At 41.3% G+C, this 12684-nt stretch overlaps 1 protein-coding gene across 1 annotated transcript in view; it reads left to right on the forward strand.

Annotated features, from left to right (window-relative positions):
- RIPK1 (receptor (TNFRSF)-interacting serine-threonine kinase 1) overlaps positions 1 to 12411 on the forward strand; it is an 18984-nt gene extending 6573 nt beyond the window's left edge. The window contains exons 6-11 of the mRNA XM_010150877.1: positions 1033 to 1109; positions 4540 to 4630; positions 6878 to 7441; positions 8803 to 8874; positions 11069 to 11221; positions 12125 to 12411. Of these exons, the coding sequence (XP_010149179.1) occupies positions 1033 to 1109; positions 4540 to 4630; positions 6878 to 7441; positions 8803 to 8874; positions 11069 to 11221; positions 12125 to 12411 (1244 nt within the window). The remainder of the gene's footprint in view (positions 1 to 1032; positions 1110 to 4539; positions 4631 to 6877; positions 7442 to 8802; positions 8875 to 11068; positions 11222 to 12124) is intronic.
- Positions 12412 to 12684: the final 273 nt, after the last annotated feature.

The following is a 12684-nucleotide window of genomic DNA, read 5'->3' on the forward strand; positions in this document are numbered from 1 at the left end:
AAATCTACAGAATACTTAACATCAAGGGATGTTCTGTATCTTGGCTATAACTGGGAAAATACCCTATCGTAACCAGCTTCAAAAGCTATCCCAGTTCACCCTTCCTTGAGCAATGCAACAGCCTTTGACTAGATAATCATCCTTTCGTATGGTCAGGCCCCAAAACACTTGTAGTCAGTAAACAATTTGACTGACTGGTCTGAGGAGACTAAGAGCATTCAGCCAGTAAGTCAAAATTCTTTATCTCCTCTTGTCTGTTCTTTCTGCCTTAATATGTATTGCCAAAAAAACCCAAACAAACAAACAAAAAACCCAAAAAGACCCCAAACAATCACAAAACAAGCAAGCAAAACCACAAAAACCCCCACTCATACACCACAACACCCAACCCACCAAAAAAACCCTACATGTAACAGGAAATGGAGGTTTGGATTTAGATAGGGATACCAAGAGCTTCATCTGCAACAGGCACATACTTAAATCTTTAGAGGAAATTTGTATACCAGGAGTAACCTATCTATGACTTCCATGTTTAGCCTGCATAATCTACTGCTAACGGGTTGAGTTAAGGCTTGCACTGGGTTGTAGCTTCTAGTTTTCCCATATGCAAAATACTGTTATTTACCATGGTATTAGATTATTTCAGTAATTTCATCTTTAGCAGAGACAGGATAGTTGTTTGTCAAATAGCTGGATGCAACTGGATGTATCTTTATTTCTTAAAGTGTGGCAACCAGTCGTTTGGCCAATCAAGTCAAAGAAAGTTGCTATCGGCCACAGAACATAGACAGAAAACTTTCACCCTAAAAAGCAATACAGTGGCAACAACAAAAATAAAATCTCTAGGCACGATCCTGTTCTTGTTACTATGTTAAGGCTAAATGAGCCTTGTGACTCCAAATGTATGTATAATTTTCCTGTTTCTGACTTCATACAGGCCTTTATTCAATCCCTGTCCATCAGAACTGTTAACAGTGTAAATTACTTATTTTCCATTGAAAACACTTCCACTTAGTTCTTTTCTTTTTGCAGAAATTACTCAAACATACGCGCCATTTTACTGTCAAAACCTAGGAAAAAATATTGAAGATGATCTGATGAAGTTAAAAGTGAGTACATTTCTTCCTGGAGAGGGTGGTAAGGCACTGGAACAGGTTGCCCAGAGAAGCTGTGGATGCCCCATCCCTGGAAGCGTTCAAGGCCAGGCTGGATGAGGCTTTGAGCAACCTGGTCTAGTGGAAGGTGTCCCTGCCCATGGCAGGGGGGTTGGAACTAGATGGTCTTTAAGGTTCCTACCAACCCAAACCATTCTGTGATTTCTAAGCATTTTAAAGTGTCAGTTCCCCACATCCCCTCTCCCCACTTACAGCTATGGCCTGATTCTACCACCTTGAGACTGATTGTGCTTGACCGACCTGATTTCCTTCTCTGACAAAATGCTGGATTTGCGAATGACGGGGAAGCAGCGCATGTCATTTGCATCTACTTTAGGAAGATTTTCAACATTGTCTCCCAAATTCTTGTATCCAAGTTCAGATGTTACTGTCTGGGAGGGCAGACAAAAACAGGTTGGATGGTGAGTCTCAGAGGGTAGCAGTTAATGGGTCCTACTTCACCTGGAGGCCAGTAACAACTGTGGTGGTGCAGGGGTTGACTATATTGGGACCTTCCCTTTCCTCTTTTATTGGTCACCTCAGGGAAGCGATGGAGCGTGCTCTTGTAAGGTGCATAGGTGACACCAAACTAGGAGGACCAGCCAGTACAGGCACAAGGGCATACCTGCCAGCTGGAGGAATGGGGTGACAGAAACCTTATGAAAATCAGAAAGGACAAATGCAACATGCTGTACCCGAAATAACCCCTGACTTCAGTGCAGCTGGGGCTGCCTGGCTGGCAGCGACCTGGGCACCTGCCAGGGCCTGCTTTGCAGCCAGTGTGGTCAGGAGCATCCCAGGCAGTGCCAGCAGTGTCACAGGCAGCAAACTGAGCAGATCTGCTCAGCATTTGTTAGTCCTGCCGTGTGAGATGGGGCTGTGGGACCAGGCCTATTTCAACTCAGACACGCGATGGCTTTGGGGGACATAAATAGCAGCCTGCCCCTACTTAACTTATGAGAAGTTTATTGAGAAGATAGAACCAAGCTCTGCACAATAGCAGGAGGACAAGAGAGAGTGGACATGAACTGAAGCGAGAGAGATTCAAACTGGATGTAAGAGAAAAAACTTCTTCCTATAAGGCCAGCCGAGCAGTGGAGCAAGGTACCGAAGGAGGTTGTCAAGTAACCATCACTGGAGGTTTTCAACACCCAGCTGCACAAAGCTCTGAGCTGTCAACTCTGATCCCACAGATAACCGTGTTTTGAGCAGGAGGTGGGACTGAGGCCCCCCAGGAACTATTCCCTCCTGAGTGAAACTCTGACTTTATGATAATACCTTGTAAGAGCCCCTCATATATCCAGTAAGTCTCACTCGTGAAATAAAATGTTAGTTAGAGATTCAAAAGTAGCAGAATCTGATTTAGAGTAAGCATAAAAACACTGTAAATTCTTTGTCATTTTTCTCCTGTAGACTCTGCCTGAACAATGAGGCCCAGCCTGCATGAGACCAGGAAGCTATAGTGAAGTAGTAACAACAGCAGAAATTTGAAATCACATGTTTTTCCTGAGTGTCCAGATTGGCTGTAGGGTTATAAATTATGATAAAAAGAATTATTTCCTGATTGAAAATAAGAGAATGAGAACTTCTTGAACAACTGGGCTGATTATGGAACCTTCTTATCACAGATTGTATTAATTTACTCACTTCAGTAGTGCCGACAGCTATCAGTGAAAACTCCCGGCATTAGGGGTTTGATCTTTGCAGTGAAGCAAGGCTCAGAAGAGTACATACCCAGTTATTTTAACTAAGAAAAGCAAAGAAACTTCCTTCGTGAAATCATTCATTTACAGTTTTCTTTGAAGTGCTTCCTTCTGTCCCCAAGTCTACAATCGTGGAAATGAAAGTTGCTGGTTTAGAGAACACATGATGTTTATGAGGCACCAGTAACTGTTCAAAAAAGGCAAGAGATTTTTACAAAATGATACTGACAAAACCAATTTCCTGGACTGGTTTGAACAAACTGACTCACAATGGGAAGTATATACACACCAGGCTGGATGAGGCTTTGAGCAACCTGGTCTAGTGGAAGGTGTCCCTGCCCATGGCAGGGGGGTTGGAACTAGATGGTCTTTAAGGTCCCTTCCAACCCAAACCATTCTACGATTCTATGATCTCATTTACAACAGCAACCCCAAATCAGGATCGTGGCCAATTACACTAGTTGCATTAGCTCTCTTCAAATATACCTCTCTAATCATAGGAACCAAAGGATTGTTTAGAAAATGGGTCATGAGTCTACAGCTTTCTCAGGAAGGAAAGCACGCATTCTGATCAGGACACAGGATGTGAACACAGAACCAAAGCAAGTCAATGTGGTGAACTACTAGTACAGCTTCAGTATCAACACGAGTGAGAGGGTTTGGGCATAGCCTTTTTTTCCTCCCCACTAGCAATTATGGAAGCAGAGTCCGCAGCCCCTTAACTAAAAGGGCCACAGAATGGTTGAGGTTGGAAGGCATCTCTGGAGGCCATCTGGTCCAACCCCCTGCTCAAGCAGTTCAGTTACTCAAGTAAAACCTAAGGACCCAAGGTTGTAATGCACTTTAGAAGCAGGGAGGAAGTAGATCTTGTGGGAAGAGAGAGTAGTTGTTGATTTTTAATCTGTGAAAGTACTTCTTGGGTTTAATTAAAAAAAACCAAAAACAAAACCCTAGTTTTAGAAATATATTTTACAAATAATCAGCACTGTGGGAAACTGAGAAATAACTTCTCCAGGTAAAAGTTTTTTTAACTTTCAGTGAAGTCTGAATAATAGTAGTGTCAAAAGAATAGGAATGGATTTTGCCTTCCCTGTAGCGAACTGGGGGTTTAAAGAAAGAAGGAAGTTTTACTGCATCTTTCTGAAGATTTGCTCTGAACTCCTTGTCCCTAATACTCTTCATAAAAGTCAGTGGGGCCGTACCTGAGGGCAAATCTTCTGCACCTCTTCCCCATCGATGAACGTAGTTACTAAATATAGATCCATAAAACAGGATGCACGTTTGCTACCTTTACCTCAGCAGCATCCTCTCACCGAGGTTCCCTGCAGAAAGCCTAGCTATTAAGTGTAAGAGACAATGCAAAACCACCCTGCCTGGGTTAAGCTCGCACTCATGTAGGCAAGGGTATTGTTTGGCCAACTGTGAGTATTATATACTGCAGTTGCATTGCAGTCCATCCTCCCTTCATTGCAGGAAAGATTTTGCCCATCTCTAGCAAAGCAGCGGGTGTTTTCTGTCAGGCTGTGCTCTCTGTAACAATATGGGATCTCTTCCCACAGATTCACGGAGTCTCTTCATCCAGGTCATTTCACTGTAAAGCTGTGCTGTTTCCTCTTCTACAGGTAATTCCTTTAGGTAAAACCTTAACCACACCTTGGTCATTTATTCTTTCTTATGTGCAGGAAACGTGTCCCGAGTCAAATGAACTGCTGAATAGGATGGAGTCGCTTCAAATCGATGCTGTAGCAGAAGATCCCAGTAATGGTCAAGTAGGTAAGTCACTTCCTAGCACATCGTTATTCTGTGTATTCTGCCAAAGATAAAGCTGTCTACACGGATAAATACTCTTACCATTAAGGGTTTATGAAGAGATTCAATTATTCAGCGCTACAGAGAGAATTATAATCACTGAAGAGATTGAATTTGCTCCCAGGCTCCCAAAAGTCCTATTTACCGTTTCGAATTTTCCAGAGTCTACAGTGTGAGTGCATTTCATTTTACATTCCCCTGCTTTCATCTCCCATGTAAAAAATTTCATGAACATTAGATTTTCCAGTGGTCACTTCGATAATTAATTTTCATACTTGACCTTTCTTCCCATCCTTCTAATGATGCCAACTGCTTGGTCTGTAGGCTCTCATTACATGAAGACTTTGCCTTTTGCCACTCCAGCCTGTCTTACGAATGCTCTGAATACAACCAGGATGCATAATTATAATGTATTCCTTTGTTTTATGTTCTCGCTCTCTCTGGAATCTGTCTGAGGAGCACTAATAGAAAATATGAGAGAAAATTAATCTATCAGATCTTGGATGACTTGTGTTTTATGATTTTATAGAGCTGCCTCACTAATACATGATGATATAGTTTAAAACTTTGTAGTAGTGTATTTGGAATTCTTTTACCAACGTTTCTTAATGTCAAGGGATATAGAATCATATTTGCAACAAGCGGCAAAAATCAAATTCAGTAGAAATAAAATCCCACTAAGCTTGCTTTTGCTCACCCTCTGAAAAACATTATTAAATGAATAATGTTAAATTGCAACATGCAACAAATAAATCTTCCCCAAAGCTAGGTGTGCCGTAACTGTTCTTCAGTAGAACTGAAGGATGTAGTATGGCAGCCCCACTGCTATATTTTTAAATGAGTATAATTACATTTCCCTAGCAGAAACAATCACGTGTGACTGCAACAGATCACAGACGCTCTTGTGGTTTAAGTACAAAAGGCTTTATTGTGAATCTGCACTGCAGAAAGATACTGTCTTGACAGCCTGTCAGTCAAAGTCAGGTGTTTCTTCCTCCAGTCAGTAGGCATTACTCAGACAGTGGTAGGGGAAGTTATCCCACAGGATCTGTTCATACATCAAGTTTGCCCTGGAGAATGGATGCCATATAGCAATTCAGCATAAGCATAAACTAATAGCTGTTACTTTTGATGAGGTGGTTTCTGTATTGGCTTATTCCTCCCACTCCCTCTCTAGCAGCGGTAACAGAAGCAGCATTAACAGAAGCAGCAGAACAAGTCAGACTGAAGGTGTACTGATATACGGCCATCAAAAGGAACTAGCCTTGGTCCTGCCTAATATGGACTAAACCACGTAATTAAAGAAAAGAAAAACCCCACAGATCACTGGCATTATCTGAGCTAGACAGAAGCACATGCATACACCTTATTCCAATTTTAGAGTGGTAGGAGACCCTTGCTTTAGGCAACGTACAGTGTTTTCTAGACACCTGTGAAGCTTTCAGAACTTTTTAAGCATCTGTAGTCCTAAAAAACACAGAGCAAGTAGTAACAAGCAGATTTGTACATTATTGTTTCGTCTTGGAGTGCTGCAGCATGATCCAGATCATAAGCAGATTAGTTCAAGACTGAAGTGGAGCTTCCTTTGATAGCAAGGATTAGTGTGAAATATGTAGATGACACAGTCTATTTTATCTGGTAGGCATTACCTGTTAAAATGTATTCTTTGCGGCTATGAAGAATAAGCTAGACAAAAAGGATTCATCACAAAATACCTAGACAGGATATTTTACATAATCATTTGCAAACATGGGAAATTTGTGCCCTGTGAAGTAACACCTATTACAGTGGTGTTTATTTCCATCCTGCTACGCTCTGGTTTTGCGCCGATTAAATGCCGGTGAATGCCAGTGGAGACACCCTGTTAAATCAGGCCCTACAAGCGCCTCCAGAAAGAGTTTCAGTGGTTGAGAACTTGATGTCAATATAAGCAGAGTACGCAGTGAATTCTGACACCACCTGACTAAGTGAGGTTTTGACACTGGTAGTTTAAAGAAGCCTGTACTTCCTAGATAAAAATCTGTAATACTTCTCAGTAAAAGCATTCTATAAAATAAAACACATCTTATGCTGGAAGTAATGTTGTATTTTCACCTTTTATATATTACTGTAATATTAAAGGTAGATTAATATAGATTCTAGTGTCATCACAACAAGTTGTATATTTGCATTTTGGGCGTATTTCAAATATTTAATTTTCCTCCCTTCCAGATCAGCCTAATTCTCTACACAGCTCTCAAGGTCCCATGATCAGTCAGGTTAATGAAGGCCCGTTTGCTGCCTCCCCTGACAATCAGCCAGTTGAGAGCTGTGAGACCTCATTTACATCTGCTGACAATCTAGAAAGAAAACTTCAGCGTGAATACAACTACCATATATTCGGGAGCCGGATGGATAAAGCAGTTCTGCCTGTAGCATACACCCCTGAAATGAGAGAGGAAGAAAGAAGACGAAGAGTTTCCTACGATCCATTTGCAAAGTCACCTTCTACTCCTCAATGGAATGAACTGTATCCAAGAGCTGAAAAAACAGGATCGAACACTAATCCGTATTTTTGGCTACAGCCGGCTGCAACAACACTGAAACGTGGAGATGCAGATATTTTTTATGGGCCAAACCCCAACAGTCTTCCAACAGGAAACACAGAGGATCTCTATGGATTGAGTTCAGCCAATACCCTCAGCCTAAGCAAACCTCCTGTGCCTGAATCCGGCCCAAACCTGCAGTCACAGACCGTTGTAAATTGGCATCCACAGAGCGCAGACACAGATACAGGTGAGATTCCTCCTCCCCCAACACCTATGTTTCTGAAGATACACTTGTTCTCTAAAAACTAGGTGGCCAAGAGTGTTTTGTGGTTCATGTAGAACAACCTGCTTATTGCTAACAGTTGATCTGTGACACAGCAAAGATGAAGTGTATTTCACCAAGTTCTCTTTGTTTGCTTAATTTAATTCAGGGCACTGAAAACTCCAGCTTTGACTTCATAATGCTGCTTTCACTGATTTCAGGCTGTTAACTTCAAGTGAACCATTTCTAAAGCATCAGGGTAATAGAGGAGCATCAGACCCAATGCCTAACTCTTCAGCTACCAGCCACGTAATAGCAGACAGCAGATATTGCTATAGCAGCTACCAAAACCAAGAGCTGCTACCGATCATTCTAGGACAGCAAAGGAAAACTGACTCTCAAAAATGTAGCATTCATTGTCTATTTTTAGTGTGGCGTTCTTTCCCAGATCGTCTCACAGGAAGATCGAGGATGCCTAGCTGTTTACAGGCAGAATGCCACAAAGGTGTTATTCTGATAATTTATTTATGCTGAAGCTGTGATTAGTTGTTTAAGGGAGTTTATTTATGGAAATTAACCTGAGACCTGTCACGTCAGAACGCAGGGATTAGAAGTGTTGACATCACTAAGAAAAGTAAAAATCTTCTGTTTGAAAGAAAAAAGAAAATGGTTATTATAGGGAGGCCGCCCGCAATAGCGCGGCAGATCTCAGACTGAGGTGCGCAAGGGCTGCGTTGCGGCTCTTCCCTTGGCTTGTCAGGTGACCATAACCCAGTCACTCTTATTGCCCCGTCGTGAGTTGCAGAGCTCATCTGTGGGCATCCACATTGCTTACTGCCCCAGGCAGGAACTTACCTCTGATGGATGTTACTGCCACCAGCAGAAGACATAGTGGCATCCCATGCCTTTGCCAGAGCCAGTCACAAGCAGCAGTCAGTCTTAGCAGTAAGCAGTAGGAACACTCGTGGGAGTCTGGAATTTTCCAGTGTGAATACCTGACAGGAGGCAGCTCAGTCCGTAAATGCAGTGTGCTGTGACCCCACTGCCATCTACTAGCCAGGTATTCATCCGCCCACGTGAAAGCCCGTTGCCCTCACTGGGATCCCTGGATGCGTAAGGCTATGAGTCACTGAGCAAAACCACAATAAGGTCATTGTTTTAACTAGAGTTATTCGAGATACAAACCTGTTATAATGAAAAAGCTCCTCATTTCTTTGAGTTAAGAACACAAGACTACGTACTCATACTGTTACAAATATGGCAGTCATTTTTCAGTGTATTTGCTTTTTTATTTACATAATGCTTTAGGCATTTTTTTATTTTGTTCATTTTCCTCTTTTTTTTAGGTAACAAGGATTCCACTTCTTTCACAAAGGGATCTTTCGCATATTATCCTCCTGCACCCAGATTAAGCCTAGGTAAGTACTGGAGCCTTCACTTGTCCTGGTAGCCAGCAGGCTACACACTGAATTCCGATCAATAAAGCAAAAACCTTCAGGACCTTGAAATAACTTAGGTTATGGCTTAACACCTCTAATATCAGTGTGCAAAACTAATTCATGTCTCCAGCAGGACCTGCACATGCCATTAAATGTGTATTTGAGGGATCAAGGACAACATCATCTTTTACATAAAAGAGCTTTTAAAACCATAAAGGCATTGTAAGATCTCCTAAACCAGTCACTTTCTTAGACTAAACGTCAGGTTGCTGTGACTCTACCCAACTACTGAACCACACCTGCATTTGGGACACCTATCCTTTCTTCCTCTGGATTTTTAATGCAAATCTGTAGCTGCAGGCTTTGTGCTGATCAGCCTTCCTTGGGGCACAGGTCTCCACAGTTCAACTGTCTTAAACCCCTGAAATTCTGTCCTGCCCTTCAGGAGTTGTCAGTATATGCTCCTTTCAAGTTGTGTTGCTTGGGGCACCCTGAACTCTTGAATTAACCATTTCAAGGCTTGTTTTCTTTGTAAGTCTTAGAGAGTGGACGCGAGACAGCAGCTTTCCATCTTCTTGATTATACATCCCTTAAATTGTGTAGATGATGACCTAAACACAACATGCAAGCAAAGTGTAGAGGCTTGGGAAAAGAGATCTATAAGCACAGTAACTTTTACTGTTAATACTGACTAAACATTCGTACATGTTTACGTATCTTGTGCAGGATTCATTTCATTACCAGATAGGAAAGTAGCAGACATATGAGATGTTCATATTTTTAGCTGAAAAATGAAAGAATACTTCCTGGGTCCTTCACCCCAAAAAAAGGAAAGGATATAGGAATCAAAGTATTTTGAGACATGATAAAATGCATTCCTTTCACACAAGTTCTAGAAGCTAATCATTCATACACACAAGTTTTTCTGACTAGCTGTTTCAGGTTAACAAATATTAAATGCATTTAGCCAGATTTTCATCTATGACAATAGATTTCCACATCACAATTGAGTGTGTAACAAGGATGTTTGTGCATCTACCCATCATTTTTGGTGATTAAATATAGAGCTCGGTCTATCATTTTAAGGATCCAAACTCCAATTTTAGTCCCAGGTTATGATATTCACCATTTAAACTTGGAGTTAGAGCTTTTAGTGGATAATGATCCAAACAGAGTTCAGAAAATATTGTCACTAGACAAGAAAGCTGGCATCACCTAAGGGGACTAGAATAGTCAGCGTCATGTTATGTGTGGAAATCAGACAACTGTAAGATAAAGACACCAAATCAGGTGTTAGTAACTAGTCACATACAGTAAACCACAGATGCAGGTTCCCAGAGGTACACACAACGTAGGTGTGCAAGCAGTGCATGTACATGCTGGATTTTATTGCTGAGGATTCAGGCCTTAAAATAAAGGAGTAGGGGGTTTTGGTGGGTTTTTTTGGTAAGGTACCTCAGAAAACATTTAGTCTTGCCTTAGAACCAAAATTACAGAACCTGTGGGGAGGTGTAGAAAAAGAGAAAAGGTTGAAACAAACACTGAGCAAGTAGTACACTGAGATTTCACTGTGAAAATAGATACAGTTGCAGAATATACTCCTCAATAACAGGAATGAAATACATTATGAAACACCGATGCCATCAAGACAGCATGGCCTAGTATAGCACGGAGCACAGAAACCTTATGAGCAACTAGAAATTCTTTTCTGTAGTCTCACAGGACTTTGGTGTTGTAACTGTAAACCTGAACTTGCATCTGTAAGAAGTAAAGCTGAGAGACAGAAATAAGGCTTTAAGATTTAAATGAAAAGCCTTATCAGGTAAAGGCCTCCTGAAGCTCTTAGCCAACAAAGAGCAAGGCTGCTACTACACATTCCTAAAGCACGAGGAACATTATTTACAGTCTAGTTAACTACCAGCATGTGAAGCTTGGTTGTGGCGTTTTGTCACAGAACAGAATAGGATGGGCTTTCACTGAAGTACATTTATGTCACACTGCATAGGGAGAGTATGCTCAGGGCTGCCAGTAAATGGCTGTTTCTACATTAAGTGCAATAAAACCATTTCATGACTTCCCTGATTAGCAGAATCTCTTTCCTCCTCATGTTATTTCTTGGTGTTTTGAACCATATGCAGCCATTTATAAAATTATTTTAAATTCTCTTATACAGAAGATTCAGTCAAGTACAACATAAGTAACAGTTCTGGAATTCAAATTGGATCCTACAATCACATGAAGATTGAAGAGCACAATCAACACATCAGCACTTCTCCTGTTGCTACAGAAGCAACCTACATGCATTATGAAGCAATGGGAATATTTGGTAAGAGAAATATCTCCCTAATTTTGGTGTATTCTCCCCATATATTTATCCGGTACAGCTTTCTCCCTGTGATAGCTGAGAAGGACCCAACCCGTTATTTCTCCACTACATACATAAGAATATCTAAAACAAGTAAGGGTTTGTGCTAAAACTGTTCTGTAATGCCATGTAACTCATTTGTCCCGTAGTTTCATGACCTCTTACGAGACACCAGATGCAAGTATAGATGTATATGCATCAAGAATAAGAGGAACAACAGCACTGAAATTGGTAGAAGCAAGGTTAGGATTGGTGTTCCTCACCCAATTTGTAGTTTAAATCTTAGAATACCCTGAGTTGGAAGGGTCATTGATGGGGTCATGAAGATCATCAAGCCCAGCACCACACAGGGAAACCTAAAAAGTTAAACCATATATCTAAAAGCATTGTCCAAACTTCTTGGACGCTGACAAGCTCGGGGCCACGACCACTTCATTCAGGTAGATATTGGAAGATTTTAAAATACAATTTATTTTCCTTGGTCAGTACTGAATTAAAACTATCCCCATGTGTTCCTAAGTAAACAAATTAACAGCATCCCAGAACACAAAGCATATCGTACAGACATCAGACAGCTACATAAGCACTTTAGGAAGGAGCTTTTCAATTTTGCTGGTTTAAGTGACAAACTACGACGACCTCCAATCAAAACACAAGTCTGGGAACTGACCTGGGAATACACGTGTTTCTTTCCTGGCATCCTTGGGTGATACCGCCTCCATGAAACCCACTTCTGACTCTACTGCTAACATTCTGTCTCCAGACATTACCAATAAATAGTTGGGGGAGCACAGGGAAGATAGCAAAAGGAGCAGAAGAAACGTTAAACAATGCCATTTTCTTACCCTTTTTTTCTCGTTGCAGACAATGCTACTGTTCTGACCGAGAAACATCTGAATCTAGTGAGAGAAAAGTTGGCTAAACAGTGGAAGCACTGTGCCCGTAAATTGGGCTTCTGTGATCCCGAGATCGATGAAATCGACCACGACTACGAACGAGACGGACTGAAAGAAAAAGTTTACCAAATGCTGCTGAAGTGGGTAATGAGGGAAGGCTCCAAAGGCGCCACAGTTGGAAAGCTTGCCAAAGCCCTCTTTGGCTGCCAGAGACTGGATCTCCTTACCAGTTTGATGCAAATCAATGAGGAATAAGTTGACTGAGAACTGGGAGGAAATGAGGGTATTTTTTCCTGAAGACCTTCCAATAGCAAGTAATAATTCTGAACAGACTTCCTGGAGCTCTCCTTTTTGCACAGCTTTTTGGAACACATTTTTTTTTTCTGCCAAGTAGTTTTCAGTGAATACTTCCCAGTAAATCAAGAAGTTTGTCAAGATAATTGGTCTTCCAGAGGACAGAAGAAAATAAGCATCTTCCTTCTGAATAAAATGTTTTTCCTAAGATGACAACAGCCAAATGCAATAGTA

Source organism: Eurypyga helias, unplaced genomic scaffold, assembly GCF_000690775.1.
Source record: "Eurypyga helias isolate BGI_N326 unplaced genomic scaffold, ASM69077v1 scaffold40094, whole genome shotgun sequence".
Classification (NCBI taxonomy): domain Eukaryota; kingdom Metazoa; phylum Chordata; class Aves; order Eurypygiformes; family Eurypygidae; genus Eurypyga; species Eurypyga helias.